Source organism: Diadema antillarum, unplaced genomic scaffold (genome assembly GCF_040938485.1).
Source record: "Diadema antillarum isolate AM-2024a unplaced genomic scaffold, OU_Dant_1.0 seq00001274_RagTag, whole genome shotgun sequence".
In the NCBI taxonomy this organism is placed as follows: domain Eukaryota; kingdom Metazoa; phylum Echinodermata; class Echinoidea; order Diadematoida; family Diadematidae; genus Diadema; species Diadema antillarum.
The window spans coordinates 317,020-342,321 of NW_027272055.1; the positions used below are offsets into that span (position 1 = coordinate 317,020).

The 25,302-nt window shown below is 39.6% G+C and overlaps 1 protein-coding gene across 1 annotated transcript; it reads right to left on the reverse strand.

The window, feature by feature from the left end:
• Positions 1–7,310: 7,310 nt before the first annotated feature.
• On the reverse strand, positions 7,311–24,866 carry LOC139745531 (gamma-tubulin complex component 4-like). Its single transcript, XM_071655922.1, has 16 exons — positions 24,789–24,866; positions 24,289–24,425; positions 24,035–24,059; positions 23,359–23,362; positions 22,644–22,729; positions 21,301–21,491; positions 20,184–20,376; positions 19,112–19,283; positions 17,907–18,031; positions 16,774–16,930; positions 15,180–15,293; positions 13,430–13,529; positions 11,282–11,459; positions 10,427–10,561; positions 8,500–8,613; positions 7,311–7,546 (listed from the first exon to the last, which is right to left on the reverse strand). Exons 1-16 carry the CDS (start codon positions 24,864–24,866, stop codon positions 7,403–7,405), a joined length of 1,953 nt encoding a protein of 650 aa, XP_071512023.1. The 3' UTR covers positions 7,311–7,402.
• Between the last annotated feature and the right edge of the window lie 436 nt (positions 24,867–25,302).

The following is a 25,302-nucleotide window of genomic DNA, read 5'->3' on the forward strand; positions in this document are numbered from 1 at the left end:
CTACACGAAGCCCCCATAGTTCGTTTTGCAAAGAATCACACAAGTCCTGGTTTTTGCTTAACTCCAAAATTTTATGCCTTTATCTCAAAGATAGAAAGATGGACTGAAGCAGTATCTGTACAGCTATTAAACAAAGTTAATTTATTGTCTGCAAACAATACATGTGAGCTGTGAGGTAATATCATTATGCTGTAAGAGGCTTGAAAACTACGGTACTGTGTCAAAGACCTATGGTCAAAGGTCAAATGCTGCGCTTGACGGAGCATGTAACAAGTGTCCCTGGTGGTATCTGATTGGATGAAGAAAATGAAAAGGAGAGATGAGGCATGTCAAAATGAAAGTATTGCAAGGACGGGTGATGAATGGGTGGATATGTGGGGGAATCTCATATACAGTCAAACCTGTCTATAGCGGCCACCCAAGGGATACGGAAAAAGTGGCCGTTATAGACAGGTGGCCGCTATAGACAGGTAATCCAACTTTGTGTGCATTGCTTACATGTACATGTATCATCCTTGTATATAAATGTACATTTATGTGTGTACGTATGCACACGTGTGTATCATGCATAGAACAATGCCGGTGTTTATGAAATTGTTGCACAGTACACTAGATGTAGCATGTGCACAGTCATGAATTAGTGCATTATTGTGACTGAATAAGTGATGAATGCAACAGTGGCGATCACTGAATGTTGCCCAGAAATGACTGGCACGGCTAAAAAGCAGAAAAACACCCTGAATTATCAGCTCGGCTACGGCTCCATCGGGTTTTTGGCCGCTATAGACAGGTTAAAATCTACCGCGGGAAACAAAATTTGTGGCCGCTGGCCGCGTTAGACAGGTGGCCGCTATACACAGGGTCTTTAACATGGCTTTTCTCTCGGGGGGATTTTTCAGTGGCCGCTATAGACAGGTGGCCGCTATAGAGAGGTGGCCGCTAAGGCAGGTTTGACTGTATTGTAAAACCTGAAACATTGGTGACTTGAAGCCAACAGCCTTTATTTCGACGTGAAACTTTGACGAATCGCCACTTGCATTTAATACGTTGTGTAGACACATACAAGTCGTGGTACAACCGACATGATTTTCACACTACGACAGATTCAAGAGAAGTGCCGTGAGCAGAATCTACCACTATACATCTGCTTTGTTGACTTCCGCAAAGCCTTTGACAGCGTCCCCCGAGACATGTTGTGGAGAGTCCTCGGCAGGTATGGCTGTCCTGACAAGTTCATCAACATCATCAAGCTCTTCCACGAAGGCATGGAAGCCCAAGTCATGATTGGTGGAGAACTTTCTGACACTTTTCCTGTGACCAATGGTGTCAAGCAAGGCTGCACCCTGGCACCCACACTCTTCGCTCTTTATCTTGCTGCAGTGTTGGAGTTAGCCAAAAAAGACCAACCAGCTGGAGGAGTATGGCTGCGCACCAGACAAGATGGCAACCTTTTCAACCTGCGCCGTCTGTCTGCCAAAACCAAAGTAGAGGAGGTGTGTGTACAGGAAATGCTTTATGCTGATGACTCAGCCTTTGTTGCTCACTCTGAAGCAGAGCTCCAGCGAACATTCAACTGTTTCTCTACAGCAGCTGCAGACTTTGGCCTCACTATCAACGCCTCCAAGACAGAAGTGATGTTCCAACCTCCTCCTAGAGCTGAATACCATAACCCAACCATAAACTTCAATGGTCGCCCACTACCAACTACTAAGAGTTTCACATACCTAGGCAGCACTGTAACTCACGACACCAGCCTTGACAACGAGATAAGTAAGCGGATTCAATCAGCTTACTCCTCCTTTGCCAGGCTGAGAGACAAACTTTGGCATAGACATGGTGTAAAACTGTCTACCAAGATAGCTGTGTATCGGGCAATTGTCTTACCATCACTGCTGTATTCGTCAGAGACCTACGTCCTTTACCAACGTCACATAAAGCGGCTATCCAAGGTTCTACAGAGACAGCTGCGCAGCATCATGGGCATACGCTGGTATGACCATATCTCTAATGAGGAAGTGCTGCAAAGAGCAGGTATGATGAGCTTGGAATCCACTATCATGCGGTCACAACTCCGATGGACAGGTCATGTTTTGCGCATGGATAGTAATCGTCTGCCAAGGCAAACCCTCTATGGAGAAATGAAAACAGGCAGAAGACCCATTGGCCATCCCCTCCTCCGCTTCAAAGACACCTTGAAAAGACAGCTTTTGCTGGCCAAGATCCCACCAGATAGTCTGGAGAAGGTTGCCGTAAATCGGACATACTGGAGGAATCTAGTAAGGGATCAAACAAATTCTGCTGAGAGAGAGCGACATCAGGCAGCAGAGGAGAAGAAAGCAGTAAGACACGCCAATGCTTCTTGCTTACAAGAAACAGACAAACCCTATGCATGCACTGCCTGCAACTTCCGCAGTACAAGTAGAATTGGTCTGTGGAGCCATGTCAGGAAGCATAACAAGAACTGACTCGCATCCTTACACATAGATTGTCTCAGTCATCATCGAAATCGATGGACAGCCATATATATATATAGACACATACATGTGCATGCATTTCACTTACCATACTGTAAAAGTGGCAATTTTCACATTAGTTGAAATTTTCGCGCATTTCGCGCAACCAGAAACTAGCGCGAAAATAAAAGCATGGAAATATTTTTGCTCGCCATATGTGCCAGTAGCTGATGTCTTGATTATGCGGAATTAAAAACATACGAAACTCTTCTTACCCTGCCAAGTGCGAAAAATTAGTTGTGCGAAAGAAAATATCTACTTTTACAGTATATGAATCTTGGCTCCTTACGGAGATTCACTATTCTCGACAGTTTCACGCTTGTGAAAATTTGTGATTTTACAGTATGTGATCATATTTTTCTCATGTTGATATTCTACTGATCTTAACTGTGATTGCAACCCTCCCCCCCCCATTATACCTGTTCCAGGGATCCCATTTGAGTGTGATGTGGTGGTGACCGACCCAACCTGCCCCCGTCACATCCTGCACCGCGCCCAGCAGCTGGCTGTCCCCGTGGTCTCCGTGGAGTGGGTGATGCAGAGCCTGATCAACGGCCAGCGCATGAACTACGGCGGCCACCCAAAGTTCACCTGGGACTTCAAGGAGAAGCTATCCAAGTGAGAGCTTCTTCCGACAGTCTCGCTGAAAAACGCTTCGCCCGAGCGAAGCATTTGCTGCTGCGCCCCGTCAAGGACCGACTTCCAGCTTGTCATGTGCCCCATTTTGGGGGAAGGCCACACCCACGTCAAGGAACCAGTGATCCTTGAGAGAATGTGTACCAGTAATCTCACATTGGCAGATATTACATTGTACCTTTTCACCTGTGATAAGAGTTTCACCTGGCTGAATTTGGTATTCAAATTTTGTGGAAGATGAATGGATGGTTTGAGCAAAGAAATAACTCCCATATTTCCATCGCCATTAATGAAGAAAAAAAAACAACAGCAATTTCTCAATTCTGATCTTACTAGTCAGGCAATGTTTACCAGAGAACTCAATAGTCATTAGATATATCGATGGCCAAAGGCATAAATTCCAACATGAGGACAAATAAGTGACTGTAAAAAAGTTGTTTTCTTTAGATTAAGGGTAGGATTCAAATCTAATATGTGAGGAGAACTAGAAAATGTAATTTCCATGATATGGGCTTCGGTAAATGTGCCTCTGAGAATGAAATGTCTAGCGTGATTGTAGAAAGAAAATGCAGCTGAGAACTTGTTCCTGTACTAGGGAGGAAAACGCAATTGAATTATTGTAATTGTCATCATGCATGCGATAATGCAGTACCTGTGATCCAATCTGAACCATGATTCATATATCAAAGCGCTTTCTAATGCATTTTAATTCGATTTTGAAATGGTTGTATAGAAATTATCACTCATATTAATGTACTAAAATTCTAGCAGCTACTCAGAGATTGATATTGTAGTTAACTTTTTTTAATACAAATATGAATCTCACGTCTAAGAGTAAAAATTGTTCTGTATTACTGGTAACATTGATACAATCAATCAACGGAATATCTCGAGTACAAATAAAAGTTTCATCAGTTGTTTGATGTATGTGTTCTGCTGGTAGGAACTGATGTCTTTCCTTCTTAGAATAATATGTATTGTAATGTCCTGTGATGTTAATGACTAACATAGCATTTGATTGCTCACCGGCTATTAAATGTTATTTGAATTTTGGACTTCAGGATCCTTGTAGTGTGACTGTGGGCATTTATGGGTGGCCCGATTTTAGTTGCTGACCACCAAGGTAAAATTGAAAACCATGAATAGTGCCGATCAGCAAATATGAGAATTGATGCGTTTCAGTAGCGATCGACTCCAGTCGAAATTCTATGACTGTGTGGGTACTTTCATGGAGATCACTGATAGGGCTGAACACGATTGGTTATGAGGATTCTCAAACATATCCGAGCCAGGCTAGCCTTTCCACTCCTTTAAATAGTATTCCCTGACTAAGAGATCTTCAACTTACTGTATCTGATTATGTGGGCAATGTTTTGTCTTTTAATAGTAAGATAGGATGGGGACTATCCTAAAAGGAGGTGTTGGCTATACATCTTGTTGAGTGCCTCATCTCAATGAGGCGCATATGATGAAGCACAATGTAGATTTGCATGATTGCTTCAAATAGTATAGAAAAACATCAGTGGTGATCATATCTCGTCTAATCTCTTTAATATACTTGCAGTCAGTGTGCAAATCCAGCATAAGGTCCGTTACAAGTTCCTGACAACTGTTGTCACAGTTGTGGATTTTATTCTGTATCTGGTCTGACTCTACATATTCTGTATAAATGTACTGTGGTAAGCTCTATTGAAGAATTTCTGTTAAATTGCATTACCTTCAAACAGATCATTATGTCATGTTTATTTTTCCTCGGTTCATTAAAGTTTTTTTTTTTTTTGGTTTTATATTGAAACTTAATACATTCAGTCTTGGTTACCATGAAGTGTACAAATTTTTTTATGCCAGTAATTGCCAGTTATTTAGAAAAAAAAAATGTATTGTAAGAAAGTGTGGGGATAGTTGCAAGATATATGTAGGAAAAGCTCGTCCTCTTGTAAGTTTTGTGAACGTCTTAAAATACACGATGACAATCTGTTTTGCCAAATACTGCATCATGTGCGGACGAACATGGTTTTTCAAACATTCATCAGGCTGGAAGTGGAATGTGGTGTGGAATCAGTGTCAGTAGCATGCCACACTCACAGACACCAGTAGCTTTACAGGCATGGGGAATCTTGAGAAAGAAATCTCTTGATGATAGAGGCATGTTTCAGATTTCCATGGTCAAGTTAATATGCAGTGTGTATACCACAGGAGAGTGGTTAATTTGCAGTCTGCATTTGCTGATTGTGCAGTAATGGATGGCCAAAGAAGTAAGTGCATGTATACAATACTATAATATCGTGTGATATAGTTAGTACAATTACTACGCATACAGCAAGTTATGTGGCTATCCCTTTGCGTAATGAAGGATTTTTCATTTTTTTTGGTTAAATACAGTCATGATTCATAGCTGTGGGTAATACCAGACGAAATACCAACATCTCTACGCTACAGGAATAAAAGGAAGGAGTTTATTTTGTGGTTGCATTATGCTACACATCGAGAACACTCACTCAAATTTTGTCATAATTTGTAAAGTGCCATTTTGAGATATTTCTATTGTTAATATACCTGCAAATACTTCTACTTGTATATTGTGTTCATGTGTGATTTTGTCATACTTCCATTGACAGTGTTTTTTTTAAGTATTAATAAATTTTTATATAGAATATCAATAACAGGAAAGCTTTGTAACCTTGCTTTATATCTGGTTTCCACTATATCCATACCTAATTCACAGAAAAAAAAACAAACACACAGAAAACATCCATGTACAGAAGCAAACATCCATGTACAGTAGCAAATGAGACATGAAATGATACGCTGAACAAGATTTAATTACTTTTTAAATACATTCTTCGAAAGTTCCACATAAAAGTACATGTACATATACATATTGTACACAAAAATACATGTATTCCAGGAGTCAGTTTTATGTTGGTGAGAGGGTGATTATAGGAACAGCGTCTATACAGCCATGTCTTGGTAAACTGAAGAACAGGAAAGACTTTATGATTTAGCAGTAAAAACTATTTCTGTCAGCTAAATTTGTACTTCAGACCACCATAATGCAGTGTACTCTTCACCTCCCCATACATGTAGTACATTAATTATATGAGTGAATTCATTGTTTCATCCATGGGGTGACATACAAGTGGTCAGGTCCTATAGCTACATTACAAGATGTGGAAGGCATATATACAGCTGATTTTCATCACAAACAGTCTGTGGTCAGGGTTGGATTACTTGACCCCTCCCCTCCCCTCCTCCCCCCCCCCCCCCAAAAAAAAAAGACTGAACAATGAAATCAAAACACTTACGAAGAAGTTTTTGGTCAACACATAATCCGGAAAAGGTACACGGTTATAATCAAACCCCAATGTCACTGCTGAATGATGTAAAATGACAGTTTCGATGTGAAAATACTTCTTTTTTTTCAGCAAAAGTTCAGACTTGTACGCGATGTTTGGTGACTGTATTGTACAGCATTCCTGTAAGATATCGTGGCATAACACAGCGTACTGTGTCCCTTTTTCTTTTCGAGTATAAAGATGACTTTAATTGCTCACATCACTCAGTCACAACAATTTTGACATGTTAACATATGATCAGTATTTTCATGGTATTGCTAACCTTGGCCAAAGGTATCAAGGCAATTTAAGTGTAGCTGTTGTAGCTGAGTGAATACTGGTAAACCATGATCTTCAAATCTCATGTTTCCCCAATTAAGTCACTTTGCAGCAGCAGCAGCGATGCTGCACAAAACACTATCCTAGAATGTTATCCTACATGGGATAGTCGAAGGTATTGGTTCCATGGTTGACTGCATATCACAGCTTCAAAGTGAATACAAAATTCAAAGAAGAGCAAAAAATACTCGTACCAGTCACAGCTATGCAACGGTTTTCACAAAAACCCTTCCTTACAAAACAAGGCTGTTGAGTCTCACAAAACAATATGCATAGATCAGCAACAGCAAAGTTATATGAACAGTGAAAAAAACACTGCAGATGAGGCGTGAGGGCATTAGAGGATACCATTGAAATACTGAATAAAAATTGACCAGTAGGAGTTAACTAACACAGATTGAGCACTACAATGACAAATTGCAAGTTCACTTTTTTTTTTCCTGCAACAACAATGCGTTTAACATAATTCCTGATAGTTTTTTGGAAAACTGCTATATGGATATTCATTTTCCTGTACAATATCTACACATATTGGGCCCTGGATTGAGACTTGGTCCATTACACTGTCCATCACCGAGGCTACCTTGCGAGGGCGCCCTCCGACTGGCTGTAGTACTTGTTGAAATCGAGTCGGAGGAGGAGCTGGGTGAGGTGAGGGCTGGCGTGGTGGTTGCGCACCCCAGAGAGAATGGTGAAGAGCAGGGAGGACTGCCGGTTGAAGTCCTGAAAGACAGCCAGAGGATTCACAGAAACATGGAATAAAAATTTTATTGGCCAGTCCCTTTGTTTCTAATCTACCTTCCCAAAAAGCTGAATCAATTAACCTCCTGCCTTGGGTCCTCACAGTCATATCTCATTAACAGGCTGCCAATGCATGGCAACACAGTAATAAAACTTTTGACTTCACTGTATTAACTTAATTGAAAAGAAGGTGTTTGTGGAAACGATCGATTGAGAAAGAGGTTCCTGTCCCTGCTACCTTGTACTGTAACTATAAAAAAATTACAAAAAATATATAAACAGTATTTTTGAGAACTTGTTTGTGAGGTATGCCATGTGAATACACATTCACTATTCACCTACATGCCAAAATCTGGAAGAACAAATTGGTAGAACTTCTCAACCAAGGATGTATGCTCTGGACAGGGATTTGAACCCTGAAGCTCATATTGTGAAAAGTTTAAAAGTCTTTTTTCACAATAGCTGTATTTTGGTAAGGGAGTCTATTTCTTCCTTTCTACCATTACTAAAATGATGAAAAAAAATGGCCTTAAAGTTTTGATTTTTCTTTTTTAATACAGAAGTTATTAAACTTTAGGTGGGAAGCCAGTTTTCAGAATGTTCTGTACACTTCTAACTGTATTATGCGATGATTTTTTTTTTTTTTTTTTGGTCACAATCAGGGGTTTTATTGACATACACCTTTTTGCCTTGCCATATTTACAGGAACTGGAACCTTATCTCATTTGGCAGATACACCCTTTGACCAAATTAATCAAGTGGCAATGTACAAGTGACTGTTTTTGCTGAAAGGCCTATCTACAGATACACCTTTCTGTGGAATAAGAATTGATACTTTTCACACTTTGGCCCTTTTATCAAAACATGGTAGATTTATGTAACTCTGTGACTCATGACAATCCCAGCACACATCAGTGAATGACCTGTCCACCAACCTTGGCCAATTTGTCCATCTGCGTGAGCTCGAGCTGGGTCACTGTCGACGTCTGCATCATGAGCAGTGAGAAGGAGTAGCAGGTCTCCAGAATCTCAGTCAGACAACGATGGACCTGGAGAAAAAAATTTTTGAGGATTATTTTATATAATTATTGTTGTTGTTGTTGTTGTTGTTATTATTATTGTTATTATTATTGTTATTATGGTTATCACCATCATCATTATTATTATTATTATTATTATTATTATTATCTATTCATTTATCTATTTATTTGGCATTTCAACATAATATACATTGCATTGCATATGATTCTATAATTCTATAATTCTGGATGACACATCTGTGGAAGTTTCTACGTCAATACTTTTAGGTTCATTGAAGGAATTGTCTTGGTCTACAGTTTGGTACACCTACGCTCCAAAAGCATTCCACGCTATTACCAAGCACAATATTTGCTAATTGCTCTGAAGCTTGTGGCATGCCTGTACTAATCTTGAACTGTATACATCTAAACTGTTTGGACTTTAACCACAGCATGGCTTTAAATGGATGGTATAGTTTTGGTTGAGATTCAGATTTTAACTTTTTGCAAAATACTTAGATACCACTCATGAAATATTAACGAGCATACAATTCAAGAGAACTGCAAAGTTTATTTGATGAAAATCCGTTCTGAGATGGCTGAGACATCCAAAAACAAAGAAAAGCAAACAGGTCGTAATAGAAGGTGGGTCCACCTTTTATTTGGATATCTATGATTTTGAATATCTCAGCCATTTCAAAACCAATTTTCATCAAATGAACTCTGAATTCCTCTTAGAATCGTATGCTTTTTCATATTCCACAAGAGGTTTCTCATTACCTCACAAAAAAAAAAAAATGTTGGAACCTGAAGCCCCATCGCAACCAAAACTATATCATGTATTTAAACTTCACTACTATACTGGTGACTCTATCTGAAAACATGAATCTGTCATGCATTCTCTCCACATGAAAACAGCTTCACTCTGACATACAAAAACACACCTCTCAATACATAAGACAAACACATAAGAAAACTGTAAACCAAACGGAATCTGTCAGCTACTGGACATAGGCAACACAATTCAATTCAATTCAATTCAATTTGTTGAAAACCAAACCAAACATAGTCCCCAAGAAGCACAGCTTGTGAGTGGGGCCTACTGTAACACATATACAGGCCTGACATAATATTATAACATATAAATAGTTATAACATATAAAAAAAATTATAACATTCACAACATTTATAGCATTTATTACAGTCATTACATTTAAAAGATTAATAATATACAAATGATGCACAGGATATAATAATCCTGTGCATCATTTGTTTTATAAAATGGGTCGAAAACTAACAGCATTTTTCAAGTACCTTTGTGGGTCAATACCAGTCAGCTACATGTAGCGCTCGCTCAAGTCAAAAAGTCAAGATGTCCGAAGATGTTCGTCCCAAACATATTACGCACGTCACACTCGGAAATCCCACACATAAGTACTGTGAGATGTGTATGTATAAGAGTATACATACGCCACATGTATGCACAAGAAAGGCCGGCTGGCAGCAGCCCGAACTAGAAGTTGTTTACAGGATTGACAGCGTGTATAGTAGTGCGCGACGCATTTGTAACAACTGATTGAGTGCGCACTGCTAGTGTAAACATTGTGACGTCAGGCCGTGCATGTTAGTGAGAAATTAATGTACGCACACGTGACTCATTTCAGCGCTCTCAATTGGCTACATTCTTGAACCCATTTTATAACATTCACTAACATTTATAACAATTATAACATATATACATTTATATACAGATGTACAAGAAAAAGACAAAAGAAATAGGGAAAGAAAGAAAAAAAGAAGAAGACAGAAACAGATGTGCTACCATCAGGACTTAAGGACTTACAGGCTTGCTGAGCAAGAAACACTGGGCCATGAGTGATACCAGGAACTGGTCATGGGCAAGGCGGACGGCTTCAAAGTCCCGTGTGGATTCTATCTTCTGTAGCAGCTGGATGAAGTGGGTTTCCAGGACATCAACCTGTTAAGGAGAAAATGAGACAAGCACTTTAGAATGTTCCATATAATCCCTACAAATGTTGTTTCCCCATTTTTTTTCAAACCCTTTGTGTAGAAACAAGCATGACAAAAAAAAGCTTTTATCATGGCAAGAAAAAAAAAAGTTTTTATTATGGCCAAATAATCATGATGGCGATTGCACAGTGGAGAATTGCACTGATGCATGAATAGTCAGTTTGTTCTTGAGTTTTCCACATATCTGTTGTCTTCATTAAAATCCTTGAAGACAAATTAGTTCTTTGGTTGTTTGTTTAAACTGCTTCACAACAGAACCCCATATAGAGCATCGAATTTGGGAAAGATCCAGTTAGAGACCTTTCCTTGCCATTTTACCTTCAAGAAGGACTGCAAAAGAAAGCTTTTCTCAAAACATTCCTCATACAATTACACACATCACAGAGCATGCATTATTTTTTTTAAGCATTAGAATACCAATGTGATGATGACACAATCTTTTGTCATAGCTTGGGTTGGAACCAGGTATGAGCATAAACATTTGGCCAGGTAAGGTTGTTTAAAACCAGTTTCCATGGCAAAGAATGGGTGTGATATCACATTTTGGTACTCTATAGTATATTGATATTGCTTTGACTGTACCATATCATCTACACATAATCCCAAAACAACACTGTTTTCAATTTAGTAAAAACAATAGAAACCATCTCACAGCCAAGAGTCTTACCTGAAGGTAGTATTGAAGGTTGTCAATGAGGAATGCCATGTGGGATCGCAGGCGCCACTGGGCTGCGTCCCAGCGATGAGAGCGCAGGTGCTTGTACTGCATCTGCACGGCCCAGCACTGCTGCAGGTCAAGCTGAACTCGCTTCACGTGGAGTAGGAAGCAGAACAGCATGTTGTACCTGGAACAGTGATAATGGCATGATCGTGAACCAAGACCATGTACAACTGTACACTCTGCATTCACAGTAATTCGCACACTTTAACCTCGTAACAGTGCAGCATCCTAGCTGATTCAAGCCAAATGCAAATGCAGACTCCAAATGCAAGGTGTATCATAAAGTTAAACAATGTAATTCTGTACAAGTGGTTATTTTCGTGCGACTAATTTTTCGTGCTTGGCCGGGTAAGAGGAGTTTCGCGTGTTTTTATTTCCGCAGAATCAAGACACCAAGTACAGGTACATATGGCAAGCAAAAACATTCGCGCGCTTTTATTTTCGCGCTAGTGTCTGGTTGCGCGAAAATTTCAACACCGCGAAAATTTCCACTTTTACAGTTGTCCTTCAGTTTGGAAGAGAAGCTCAAACACCAACGGTAATCCCAGTGACGAGTCTCAGTCAGAACAAAACAGAAGGAACTAGAAATGTCGCTACAGCGACTGGTTATACCCCCGCCAAACAACATTTCATAAGCTTTGGTCAAAACAACATTTCATAAGCTTTGGTCAAAAAACTGAGGAAGTAGTTAAATCCGCAAGATCTTTCCTTGATCTTCTGCCATTAATATGCCGTTACCATGGCAACGTACTTTCGGGTACTGTCGAAAAATGCGTCTTGCACATCTACAACCAAAGGCACACATCTGTACCAAGTTTCATGGAAATTGGGCAAAAACTGAGGAAGTAGTTTGCAACACAAAATTTTCCATCATTTTGGCTCATAATATGTGAGCTGTTACCATGGCAACATACTTTTTGTCACTGTCAAGAAATGTGTCATGCTGACCTATACCCTAAGACAAACATTCAATATGAATTCCATGAGAATTGGAAGAACACTGATGAAGCAGTTTTGCCATGAAGCATTTTGCCCTATATTTTACCAATAACATGCCGTTACCATGGCAACGCACTTTTTGCCACTGCGGAAATATGTGTCTTGCACATTAACATATTCAGATGAACATCTGTACCTAATTTCATAAAAATTGATCAAAAACTGTGGGAGGAGTTCGCGACGCAAGATTTGTACCCATTTTTGCCCATAATATGCTGTTACCATGGCAACGTACTTTTGGGTACTGTCAAAAAATACGTCTTGCACATCTACAACCCAAGGCACACATCTGTGCCAAGTTTTATGGGAATCGGTTGAAAACTGAGGAAGAAGTTCGCGACGCAAGATTTGCAACGGACCGACCGCCCGACCGCCCGACCGCCCGACCGTCCGCTGATTCCTATATACCCCCTTCAAACTTCGTTTGGCGGGGGTATAATAAGGTAGGAAACGTGAACTTGAAGGTCATAAACAAGCAATTATCATCAAAATTACATGTTCTAATTGTTCTGAGATATTCATATGCAGGTACAGGGGGCGTAGAGAGCATCTTTCATGTTTTTGAACAACTGCGATTAAATTGAAATCGAAATCGTCAAGGGAAAATCTGACATGTTCTTAGCGCTTTGTGCATTGCCTGTCCATTTACAAGGTGACTGCAACTAGGTTGTAGCACGATAAGTTGTGAATGTTGTCACAAGCTGCAAGAAACAGGGTGTTCTAATCTAGAAATCTTTGAGCAAAGTGCAACTACATTGAGATTGAAACTATCAAGGAAGCATCCAACACATTCTTGGTGCTTTGCTTGTTGCTTCTCCATATACAAGGTGGCTGCAAGTAGCGTGATAAGTTGTGAGTATTGCCAAAAGCTGTAAGAAACGGGGTGTTCTGATTTACATGTCTTTGAACAAGTGCAACTGAATGGATATTGAAACTATTGAGAAAACATCCGACACATTCTTAGCACTTTGGTCGTTGCCTCTCCATTTACAAGGTGGCTGCAACTAGTGTGATAAGTTGTGCATGTTGTCACAAGATGCAGGAAACATGGTGCTCTGATTTGAAACTACAAATGATAGTGAGAGAGATGCAAACCTTTCCAGCACACTCTGGGTGAAGAGGATGTGTAGAGGCCACTGAACGGCGTACGTCATTCCAAGGCACGACCAGCCACTCTGCTTGCTGTCATCGGTATCTAGAACAAACAAGACAAGTAAAATACAAACCCCTGTTACACACATGGACCTCGGAAATAACTCTTCTTGCAAAAACAAACAAACAAACAAACAAACAAACAAACAAACAAACAAACAAACAAACAAACAAACAAACAAACAAACAAACAAACAAACCAAAAAAATGAACTTAAAAAAATCACAAAACTAGATATATCGCTACGGCGACTGATATGCCTCCGCCATAATGCATGGTTCTCCTAATAGGTCTATAGTACAATGTCTTGACAATGTGTGATGACAGTTTCAAACAATTGGCAAAATATTAAAATGACAGGTTCGACACAAATGTGCTGAATGTTCACTTTCCTAGAACTAGGTTCAATTGGATGAATGATTAAAATGTCAGAGTGCAGGTATTTGGGGAACTGATGATTTTTACTTGACTTTTGACCCTTTTATAAGTTTATGCATTGAGTAATTTTTCAAGGTATTGAGAAAAAGTATAATTTCAGTATCAAATGGGAAAATAGCATTATCTAAACCTGGCCTTTGACCTTTGACCTCACAGTTCCAAAGGGAATCACTGTTAGGTTGAACATGCATAAATATGTAAGTTTCATGAGTTACTTTTGAGATATGGAGGAAAAAGTGCAATTCAGCACTTTCACTTGACCTTTGACCTTTTGACCTTTGACCTTTTGGCAAGAAACTTCCCACAGATTATATATTGGGTAATACATGTATACATCAAGTTAAAAAAAACAAACCTTCATTCATTGCATAAATATAAGGAAAGTAGTGATATTTCGAGGAGTTGACCTTGACCTTTGACCCCCCTGACCTTTGACCCATGACCCCCAACTTCCCTAGATAATCACTGCCCATCAGTACAAGCATATATACTAAGTTCCATGAAGATACCTTCAACCATTTGCGAGATATGGAGAAAAACATGAAATTTCAATTTTTTTTTTCACAAAATAACCTGTGACCTTTGACCCTGTGACCCTAAAATCCACACAAAGTATTATCCCCCAAGGACATACCCTCATACCAAGTTTGATGTAAAACCACCACATGGTTCTTGAGATATCGACAAAAACAAAACGGGACGGACGGACGTACGTACGTACGGACGGACAGACGGACGACCCGAAAACATAATGCCTCCGGCCACTTCGTTGCGGAGGCATAAAAACAAAACAAACCTTAAAAATCCACAAACTTTTTGACAAAAATATGTAGAAGTATAGTATACTACATTAAAAATCTGAAAACCCATGGGTTTCAACTCCAGAAACCTATGGCCAGAATACATCCATACGTGCAAAAGAAACAAACACAAATCCAAACTAGCACATGGAATCAGCAATAGCTCTAAGCATTACTCAAAAAAAAAAAAAAAATATGCACGAGTTTTTCACTACACATTCATCTCCCTTGAGGCCTTTAGAAGAATAAATTTGAGAACATTTTCTCCCCAGCTGATTTGACGAATAGTACACCCATCATTTCCTAGGGATCTTCTGTTTTGTTGTTGTTTTAGTTTGGTGAGGATTTTTTTGCTTTGACTATCACATCTCTGCTTGATGAAGTAAAAATACTGCCTATCCTTGACCTTGAGACATGAGTGGATACTTGGCAGGGAAAAAAAAAAACACTCTTACTCTTTGAGAGAGCTTTGTTTGTCTTGCCCGCAATGGAGAGACGAAATCTTGCCAGCGACGTGTCGTCATCGAAAAGGATTCTGTGTGCTGCCTGCTGGAAGGCGACATTCACGTCTGGAAAAAGGAAGAAGAACATAGATCATCAGGCAAGCCAGTCACTCCAAGTCTTAAATACTTTGTGAGGTAATTCTGTAAGTGTTAAACCCGTTGAGGACGGTTTGACTTTGCTACAACACGCATTTCCCATAGACACCTGCTCAAGTATACTCGAGACTCGTCCTCAATGGGATAAAAACTTGGTATCGTGAGGCAAGAAGGTTGGCCCTATTTAATCTATCTCAATACACTGACTACAGGGGTACATTTGAAGAAGACTGGCGCAGACCTGTTTAAACAGAATTGTTCAGCAGCGAATATGAGCATTGAAACCTACGCTCACTGGTAACAACATTATGGACTCCAGCTGACAATGGCTGTAGCTGTGTTTAAACTTACATAGAGCTCAGTGATATTATGGACACTAAAATGAAATCTGCACATGAATCTGAATCTGAATATTAAAAGAGGCCAATGTTCCCTTGGCATGGTATCCCATGGGTATCAAGTGGGGGTGCTGTGGCATAGTGGATGCAACTCCTGGCTCCCAGTCGGAGGACCCGAGTTCGATTCTAGTCCAGTGCTTATGTCCTTGGACAAGATGTTTTTAGCCACCATGTCCCTCGAGACCCAGTTGTTATGGGCACCTGGCAACGCTAGGGTAATAATAATAATAGCAGGCCCTCTGGCAGAGCAGTGGCAACACTGAAGAGGCTACCCTGGATAAATAAGACCTTATCATCATTAACATAATTAATCTTATCATATTATTATCCCCATGCTCCCAGGCATTACACAACATACCAGAATGAGACACCAACTACTTATGAAGTACAATTAGACATCAGACAAGAGAGGTTCCATTACATTTGCTCCTCCGACAATTGCTCCCATGAAAGAGCTGCATGCTAAGCCAAACATAAAGCCTACCAACAAACATAACCCTAACCCTAGTCCTCACAACAAACTAAACCTAAAACTATTACAACTCTAACCCTTACCCTTGACCCTAAGTCCTTGGAGAAAATAAGACCAGAGAAATTGTCGCACGAGCAAATGCTGTGTCACCGACAAGAGAACTTATATGAAAGTTTTATTTCAAATGCCACAATATCTGATCACAACTGAGGTTTAGATGGCTACACATCATTTTTTTCATTCACTCAATAACCTTTGCCACAATGATCAAGGATCTCACAGATCTTTCATTCACTCATTATTCTATTTCCTATTCACAGAGTAAAATAGCACAATGACATTATCAAAACTCTGCTGCACATTCACTAACTCGCCTGTTAATGCACAAATCTTGTCAATCCATTGCTACTTGGAAAGAAAAAAAGGGTATTGCACCATTCCCATGGCAATAGCCACTGTTCACAGCATCAGTTGATGTAGTCATGTTCAATACCACGCTCCACTGTCTATGAACTAAGATTTGAAGGGCTAAAAAAAAACAAAAAACAAAAAAACAAGCAGCCGGTGGCTTGGCACAAACCGTGCTCTGTGGTGGTCGTTGCCGGGTTCTTCAGCAGCATCTGCGCCTGGTCGATGAACGCCAGAAAGAGCTCGCCTCGCCCAAGGAGAAAGAAGTCCTTGAACGTGTTGAGTTCGTCGACCAGCTTCGACTCCTCTACTACCAGCGTCCACAAGTGCTGGGCACAAAGGATGAAGACAGACAAGTAGATCATCACACAAAAATTACTAAATGCTTGGAAAAAAAGAAGCTCCTTCAGACACAGACTGTGATTATCCACCATGTTCAAGTTAACCTTAACCTCACTGAACAGAGTAAAGTCAAGAAACACAGATTAGTAAAAGAGATGGTACAGTCAGAATTGAGAAACAAGAAAATTGTGAAATCTAAACATTTTGTGCATGAATATCAAGCAGTAAAACTGGTTGCAACCACACACTTCAAATTAGCTCAAGAAATGATGTCTTCCCCACACAAATATCCCACTGGTTTAGACACAAACATATCTTAAAAGTAATATTTCAGGTCAATAGTTTTGCATCTACATAGCAAGCCCCATTCCCCCCCCCCCCCAAAAAAAAAGGAGTGAACAGAGTACACTTCAGTGCCTTCATCTCTCACTGATGCTGTATTGTAAACTACCACACTAGGTTAGATCTTCCATTTCTCTTCAAAGAAATATTAGATATATTCCATCAATCGAATGTTCTAAACAATTCTAAACAATAGAGTATCCCTCTCCTTATCTCTTCTTCTCACTTTTCTTTCTTTTTCTCTCCTTCTCTCATCTTTCTATCTATGAACAAATTGAACGCGCATAATACATTTTTTTGAATGATGTTTATGTACACAATACGTGTACATTATCCATACTGGACGTCCCAGTCAAGCTTTTCATAGCTTATGACGATCCAGGCAAAATGTGTAATATGTTTCATGTACAAACTATGTGCATATTTGTGAATAATGTATGTATATGCATTTTGTGAATAAATCAAATCAAATCAAATCAAATCAAATCAAATCAAATTAGTATATTCTAATATTAGCCTTAAAGCAGATCCACGTGAAATTTTGTAAACATGTAGGGTTGCAATGAAGGTGACAGAACAAACACACTAATTATTTCCTCGGGAGTCAGCAGGAAAACTTACCTGCGCAACACAGCTTCTTATTTCATCAACTGCGTCTTCAAACTTCACCACGGAAAAAATTGGCTCCTCCTTAAGTTGGTGAAGTCTGCTGGCAAACAAAGCCTCGTTTTCTCCAAGAACAGAATCTATGTTAGGTTGGAGTAATAATAACAGAAGAATTGAAAACCTAAAGAAGAACTTTGGTAATGCACAATAACAAAGAAACAAAAATAACAGCACCATTAAATTCTGAGCACAAGGGGATGAATAATAAGAATGTGATGACATTTTGATAATCAGACAGACAGTATCTTGTACACACTCAGCACCTTCTGCCAGAGATTATTTTTCCTTTTGTATCGTATGGTACATATTACTTGTCTACTGTTAATTGCATTTCTGAATTAAACTTTTAGAGAGTAACATGCCAAAGACAACAATCAATTTCCAGAACAAATTCAAATTTTTATGAGGTTTTCCCGACTGGTTGGAGTTGCTATGAAAGCAACAACAAACCAATGAACAGATAAAGTCAAAAAGTAACATCAAAAGCATTCCAATTTAGCATTACAACTGAAGAGGTTGGGCTACTGATACCATGCCATTAAGCTAAGCAATCAAGGTATTTCAGAATGGCCTACATGTTATGATTACAATTATATCTTTTTAGCCTTATGTGATTTTTACTTCATATCAACGCATTGATCCAGGATGCATCCTGCAAAACAATGCGATACATAATTGTCATATTTCACACAAGACAGACTACTGTAAACGTCCATACAATTATTTTTTACACAATTCTCGTGCTGAGTGGCTCAAAAACATATTCGCGGGTTCTTGAATGCACGCTGCATGATTGTCCACCCATGAAAAATGTGCAGAGAAAATTGTGAAGATGTTTTCACACGTTTTAGAATTCGTGTTAGCCAAAAGGTAGCGCGAAATGTGCGAAAAATAATGTACCATGAAATTTGAGCGTATACAGTACCGTTAGTTCAAATGTTGTCTCACGGATGTGCAGATCTGTGATGACTGTGTATGACCGATTATCTGACTGGGGTTGATTGAATGAAGCTTCAGCAGCATTGTCTGATGATGACATGGCTTTGGTGAATTAAAAAATATGAAGCTGCCCCTGCTTGTCTCCCTGTTGTTGTTTGTAGTCGTTAATGACAGCAAAACTCTGAACCTGAATGTGTAAAGCCAGTGAAAACCAGGCATACCTGTATACTTCATGGCTGTACTTTGCTTTTTGCTCTCAAACATCTGAACTGACTCGCCAACAAAGAGGATTTTCTCCGCTGTGCGGGATGGAATGTAACTGGGCAGCATGTCAGGATTGATGGCAAAGCAGCTGTGGTCCATCTCCAGAGGGCGCCCTCCTTCTGACAGTTGCTGACGTAAAAGTTTGGTGAAAAAGAAAGTATTCATGCATTCTGAAACTTCCTGGTTCTTTCCCCTTTAATAGGATGCACTTCTTTATGATGTCATAGTTCAGCAAGGCAACGTGACGAAGTTGTACGCATACACTCAAAATCATTTCCCATATTGATTTCAAAATACTCCAAAACAACTACATAATGTAATTATTCTGGTAAATTACGTCAGCCAGACAACTTTCTTGGTAGACCCTTTCAATGTATTGTTAGCAAATTCCAAATGGTGGAAGATGAATTCTGAGCCCTTCTCAGAACTTTATTTTGGCTTTAAGAAATTTTTGTGGTGCCATAGTGTATGCATTTCAATTTTCATTACAAAGGCAGGAAAAAATAACAGACAAACAAATTCACAACATAAATCATTTCTACAAACTATGTCTCATATAACTCCAACTTCACATATATCTCCAAAATAATAAAATGCATCAGTGCAAACACTGAAAAACAAACCGAAACAGCAGGTATCCTACAATTTGACAAGTCAAGCTGAATGAACATACAATTCTACTACAGTTGTGTGCATTACACTTTGTGTGTACTCTCAATAATTATGATTAAAGGAACTACTGTCAACCTGTTTATAGCAGCCAACCAAGGAGGGAATTGTTTTTAGTGGTCATATACGGCAGGTGGCCACTATAGACGGGTGGTCACTAAGACAGGTTTGACTGTACTAAAGTGGGTGGTCACACAGGTAATCTCTTGTGTCTGATTTGACCATCCAAAAAAAAAATTTGAATTCACATTTCATCCTATTCTGCTTGGGGCAAAGAAACAACTGCACAAAAACCTCAATTCATAAGGCAACGGTGTTCACTCTGAAGGTCTGAGCTCTCTAGGACCATGAGAAACCTACCACCACCTCCTGGAACTCCTTGCTGGTGACCCCACCCACTCCAAGGTCCTCCTCCTCCAGACTGGGGGCCAGGAGCTGGACGGGCTCCATGGCCTTGTGGATGAAGAATTCCTGGTGTCTGTCCAGCAGCATCCCGTGAAGCAGCCAGGCGGTCACCTGCCGATACATCACCCGGTGGCAGGTGAACAGGATCCTGGTGGCGAGGAAAATGAATCGGCTCGCTATTAACTCATGGGCATCATCATACCTGGGGTTACGGTATTGTGTAGTGCCATCTCGGTTTCTTAAGACATACAGTTACACAGTGCTATCATCACAGCCAAATGTTAGTGACTGGTAATAAGGATTTAAATGCCAAATCAACAATATTTTGACATAATTAAGAAATTTGCATAATTTTTCTTTTCTAAGAATGTTGCCAGGGTGCTTAATAATTTTTTTCCCCCCCACCTGCCCAATCAGGCTGGCAAATTTTCAAATTGTTACAGAACACTTGCCCAAACATGAATTTTACTTGCCCCCAAAGAGAGTCCAAAACTATAAGAAACTGATATAGAAAATCACTTGTAAGTCAATCAAGGGGCTTTGACAAAAACATACTGTACTGTACATAAACATACATGAAATCAATTGAATAAACAACACACATTGATTCGCATGCTTAAATACATTGGAGTCACAAACTTGTTTTGATCAAGTGTTGGTGTTCCATTGCATTGGGGCTTCTTCACATAAGTGTTTGAAAGTTGCTAAAATGAAATTTAGTGTGTTGCATCACTAAACAGTCATCTTTGGGCTTCTGTATAGGTTGACCTAGTGGGTTTGGAGGGGGGAAAAGTAAAAGAAAAAAAATGGTGGCTTCAAAACTTATTGCTTGCCCAATTTGGACAAGCATTTTCTATTGTCCCAAAACCCTCGCTCAAATTTGATTTTTTCCACAAATTTCTTGCTTGCATTTTTGGTTAACCCAGGATGTAGCACTGATGTAAACAATGCCCCCAACATTCATGGTGTTAGATTAAACCTTTTCCTATATGTACATGAAACAGGAAGATTTTTTCCCCTTTCTTACTGAAATTGAAGAAAAAAGCACATAAATATATATGCAAACACATACTTCTGTAGGGCCTGCTGGATGACCGGTTGACCGCAGTCACAGTGCTGGTGAAGCAGCTCCAAGATCTGACCACCATGGTAGGCCTGGGCCTGGATCTGCCGTGTGATTGAGGCAAGGGTCGGGAAGAGAGTCTGGAACGGTTCCAAGGTGTGTTGCACATGGCCTACGGTCAGGTTTGGGTCCGACAATATCTGAAGCGATCCCACAGGACAATTATGTGAGAAATATGAAATTCTGACTTGTAGAAGCCAAGAGAGGCAATGAACAAATTAGAATAGCACTCAGAGAGTGCAGACCCCCACCAAGCAGCTCATTTCCACACATACATGCATGATGAAAAATTACCCTTACTTTCAAGTTTTTATAAAGATGCCTTTTTTGCTTACAAGCGCCTCAGAGTCTACATATCAGCAGCGAGCTAGCTGCATGCTGCGCTTTGAGCACACACTCAGTAGATATGCACACCTCAAATATATGCAGCTTGAACTCCCTCATTAGTTGGCCCTATTTGCCAATGATAATTCTTCAACAAAATGCTAAGAATTATCTTGGATCCAGACAGTCATCTGGATCACTACCAAAATTTGATCATCTGTTCCTTGTGTCATTATCAACTTTTTCCGTAAGTTTTATGCAAATCTGTTTACAACTTTTTGAATTGTCTTGCAAATAGACAGACAGACACACAAATTAACAATTACAAAAACATGACCTCATTGGCAAAGGGAATGATAGATGCCATGCTAACAATCATCACCAGTCAGGGTACTTCATCCACACAACATGAGACAGACAATGAACAAATAATGAAGACATCTTGGGAAATTGTGAGGAGCTCAAAGAACAATGAGAAAAAACTGTTTCAGTGCTTACTCCAGTAAAGTCAATGTAGAGTATTACATGTTGTACACCTACATACCTAATCAGAAAATGGCTACAAGCTGCCAATCAATTGATTTTCAGAAAGTGACCCACAATCAAGCACCACTCAGCACTTCATAGGCCAGTGATGACGACGTTAACAAGGAATGCTAATAATTATCCAACATTGTCATTGTTATCATTACTACATAAATCTTCATTCAATTTGGATGTTGACTGAGGCCATGTATGCACAAAATATGGTAGATGTGAATGTTTCAAACTCCAGTCGTATTCTACAGATCCATGTGTCTTCAGTAATGAGCATTCTCAGTCTACAATTGTACCCACAAATGAAATTCAAACATGAATACTGACCACGACCTATTAGAATTTCCTTCAGGCTGTTCTATTACTCTGCCAAAAAAGTCCTTTAAACTCTTGTGAACATCCTGTCACATGGCATCCATTGTCTCACTCACATCTTGTTCAAGCTGAAGTAGCGTCTTCCTGTACGGATCCAGAACTTTGTCCAAGCCTGAGCAAAATGTCCGCAGATACAAGCCGTCTGGGTGCACACGGGCGTCCGTGTCTTCATTGTCATGCAACATTACAGAGGAAACATAAATGTTTTGCCTTGAAATCCAAGCTAGAATGTACAGTGGGAGTGACGAATATTGACTTTACTGATGGAGAGGTGTCAGAATCTTGACTTCAGTTTGGTTATAGACAGCATTTCCTCAGAGCATTAATCCCATTCAAACTGGGGAGTGAGGGCCAATTCTTAAACCCCTAACAATTGCACTACTTTTTCTTTAATGATGCAAAACGTATGATATTAGGGTAACAAATTTATGAAAGGTAAGCAGCACTTGTCTTTGAATACATTATGTGACATCAAGACATAAGTACAGAGAATTCTCTACAAAAATAGATCTGATTGGAGGAACATTTTCAATAGAATCTTCAAACAAATCTACATTCTATTTTCGCATTCACCTCCATAAAAAACTGCGTCATTTTGGTTCTCATGATTAACATTCACATAATAACACTAGATAACTGCAACTGATTGACAAATTGCCCTTTGGTGACGTATACAGTCAAACCTGTCTTAGCGGCCACCTGCTTATAGCGGCCACTGAAAAATCCCCCAAACGAAATTTCTGTATTATGGACCCTTTATATAGCGGCCACCTGCCTAACGTGGCTAGCGGCCACTCATTTTGTATCCCGTGGGGAATATCTACCTGCATATAGTAGCCACAAATATTTAGCTGAACTGTTAAATCAGCCATGAATACGATGTCTTCTACGCTCATTGCGTGATTTCTACCGAGTCCTACAATGTAGCTCAGTCATAATCACACAGACAAGATTGACAAAATTGATGCAGCTTTTTGCCCCATTAACTTTTAGATCTAGGCTTCAGTAATGCCGCCCTGAATAGATGCTACAAAGGCAAAGACAACACATGATAACATCTTAGAATTTCACCAAAATGCTGACTAATTAGTGTTGAAGTCCCTTTGAATAAGGACAATATGGTACTTGTCTGGGTATTGTTTGTTGTTTACGTAAGCTTCACACTTTATCAATCTCCATTGAACTCAGCACTCGTAGACCCCATTCATGCAAACTGGTATGAACCAGAGAACTTACTCAGGCCCGAATATTATTTTTAACATCAAAAGAACAGAAGCAGGCAAAGAAAAAAAAAAATGATATGGTGAATTGTACAACGAAAATCCCCGTAAATAGCACTGCTGTACATGCAAACTTATTTGCTGGTTATTTGTTGTTGTTTTTTAAGAATAACATGCAGTATTTTCTGCAATTATTAACTGCAAGTATTGAAATTCAAAATGGCCACTAACCTGTCTATAGCGACCACCTGTCTACAGCGGCCACTTTTGTTGTTTCCCTTGGGTGGCCGCTATAGACGGGTTTGACTGTATAAGCAGCATTATTTAGAGTTTTAGAACTCAGTACAGCTGTAGCCATGATGAAAAGAAAACTCATGGGATTTAGGGCATGTGTGAACTCGACTGTCTATAGAGACATAGTCTACTAAATAATTCATTTCACACCTAACAACTAACACGTTAGGATTAGGACCTACCTGACTTGTTATTATCAAGGTTAGGAGTTCCGATGTATTTTGAGACAAACGCTTGCAGTCTCTTGTAGATGGCCCCTAGTCTGCACACTCTGTTCAGTACACCAACCTCGCTCACATGAATGAAGGGAAGATCGGGAACTACCTGGTAAGTTGCAAAAAAAAAAATGAACACACTGACATTGCATGGCATTAATTGATACTGAAAATAAAATGCTCTGCCTCTGCTCTACTACCACTAGACAGTATGGTTAACTTGACAACAGCAATCACAAAATGCAAACTGCATGGGATTAAATAATTTATACTCGGTTGTTATACATGTACTTGAATGTAAGTTTGTTAGTTGATTTTTTGTTTTAAAAGCGGTTTATAGTCTCAACGTCAACGATCCGCGGTCGACGGTCCGTCGCCGTCCATAACAAACAAGTACGGGGGGGGGGGGGGGGGGGACACACAAACACAAAGTTCAGTACAAGGGACTACACCACACACTCGCCGTACTTACCTCAATACCATTTTGCGCGTTCTCTACGAAAATACTTCCCGGATACCCATTCAAGGCTAATAGCAGTTCGTGTAACATTGCTAAATAGCAGATTCAAATTGTCAGATATGATGATATGTCCTACGACTTCACTCGCACAATACAAATTTAGGAATTTACGCCTCTGTCATTTCGAATTTGGTGGGAGAGCGTATTTGACTTTTACGGTACCTGAGAATAGCAAATATTTAATGATATTGGTTGCGAGGGTACGTGTGTACAGACTTGAACGACTCCGCTTCGGCGCGAACAGTCTCATCATGTCTTGTCCTTCTGCTTCATTTTCATTTTGAGTAAAGTTCATTGATCTTGACCACTGACAAAGGATCGGACTTTAGAAACCATCTCTGCACTATGGAAATATTTTCCGTCTTTATATTCACTGTTTTCGCTTTGATAAGCCTCTAGACTACAGTGTACTCTGTGGTGTGGTCAGACAGTGACATTTTACTCTTTAATTCGTTCCAATCTCCAA

What these genes read in the sequence shown, in the direction of transcription:
- LOC139745531 (XM_071655922.1), bottom strand. Translation starts at nt 24,866, where the DNA reads ATGTTACACGAACTGCTATTAGCCTTGAATGGGTATCCGGGAAGTATT. An exon ending in TAAGAAGCTGTGTTGCGCAG is followed by an intron (nt 16,931 to 17,906) that starts GTAAGTTTTCCT and finishes CTTTGTGCCCAG; the next exon opens with CACTTGTGGACGCTGGTAGT. An exon ending in ACCCAGAGTGTGCTGGAAAG is followed by an intron (nt 11,460 to 13,429) that starts GTTTGCATCTCT and finishes TCACTGTTCCAG; the next exon opens with GTACAACATGCTGTTCTGCT.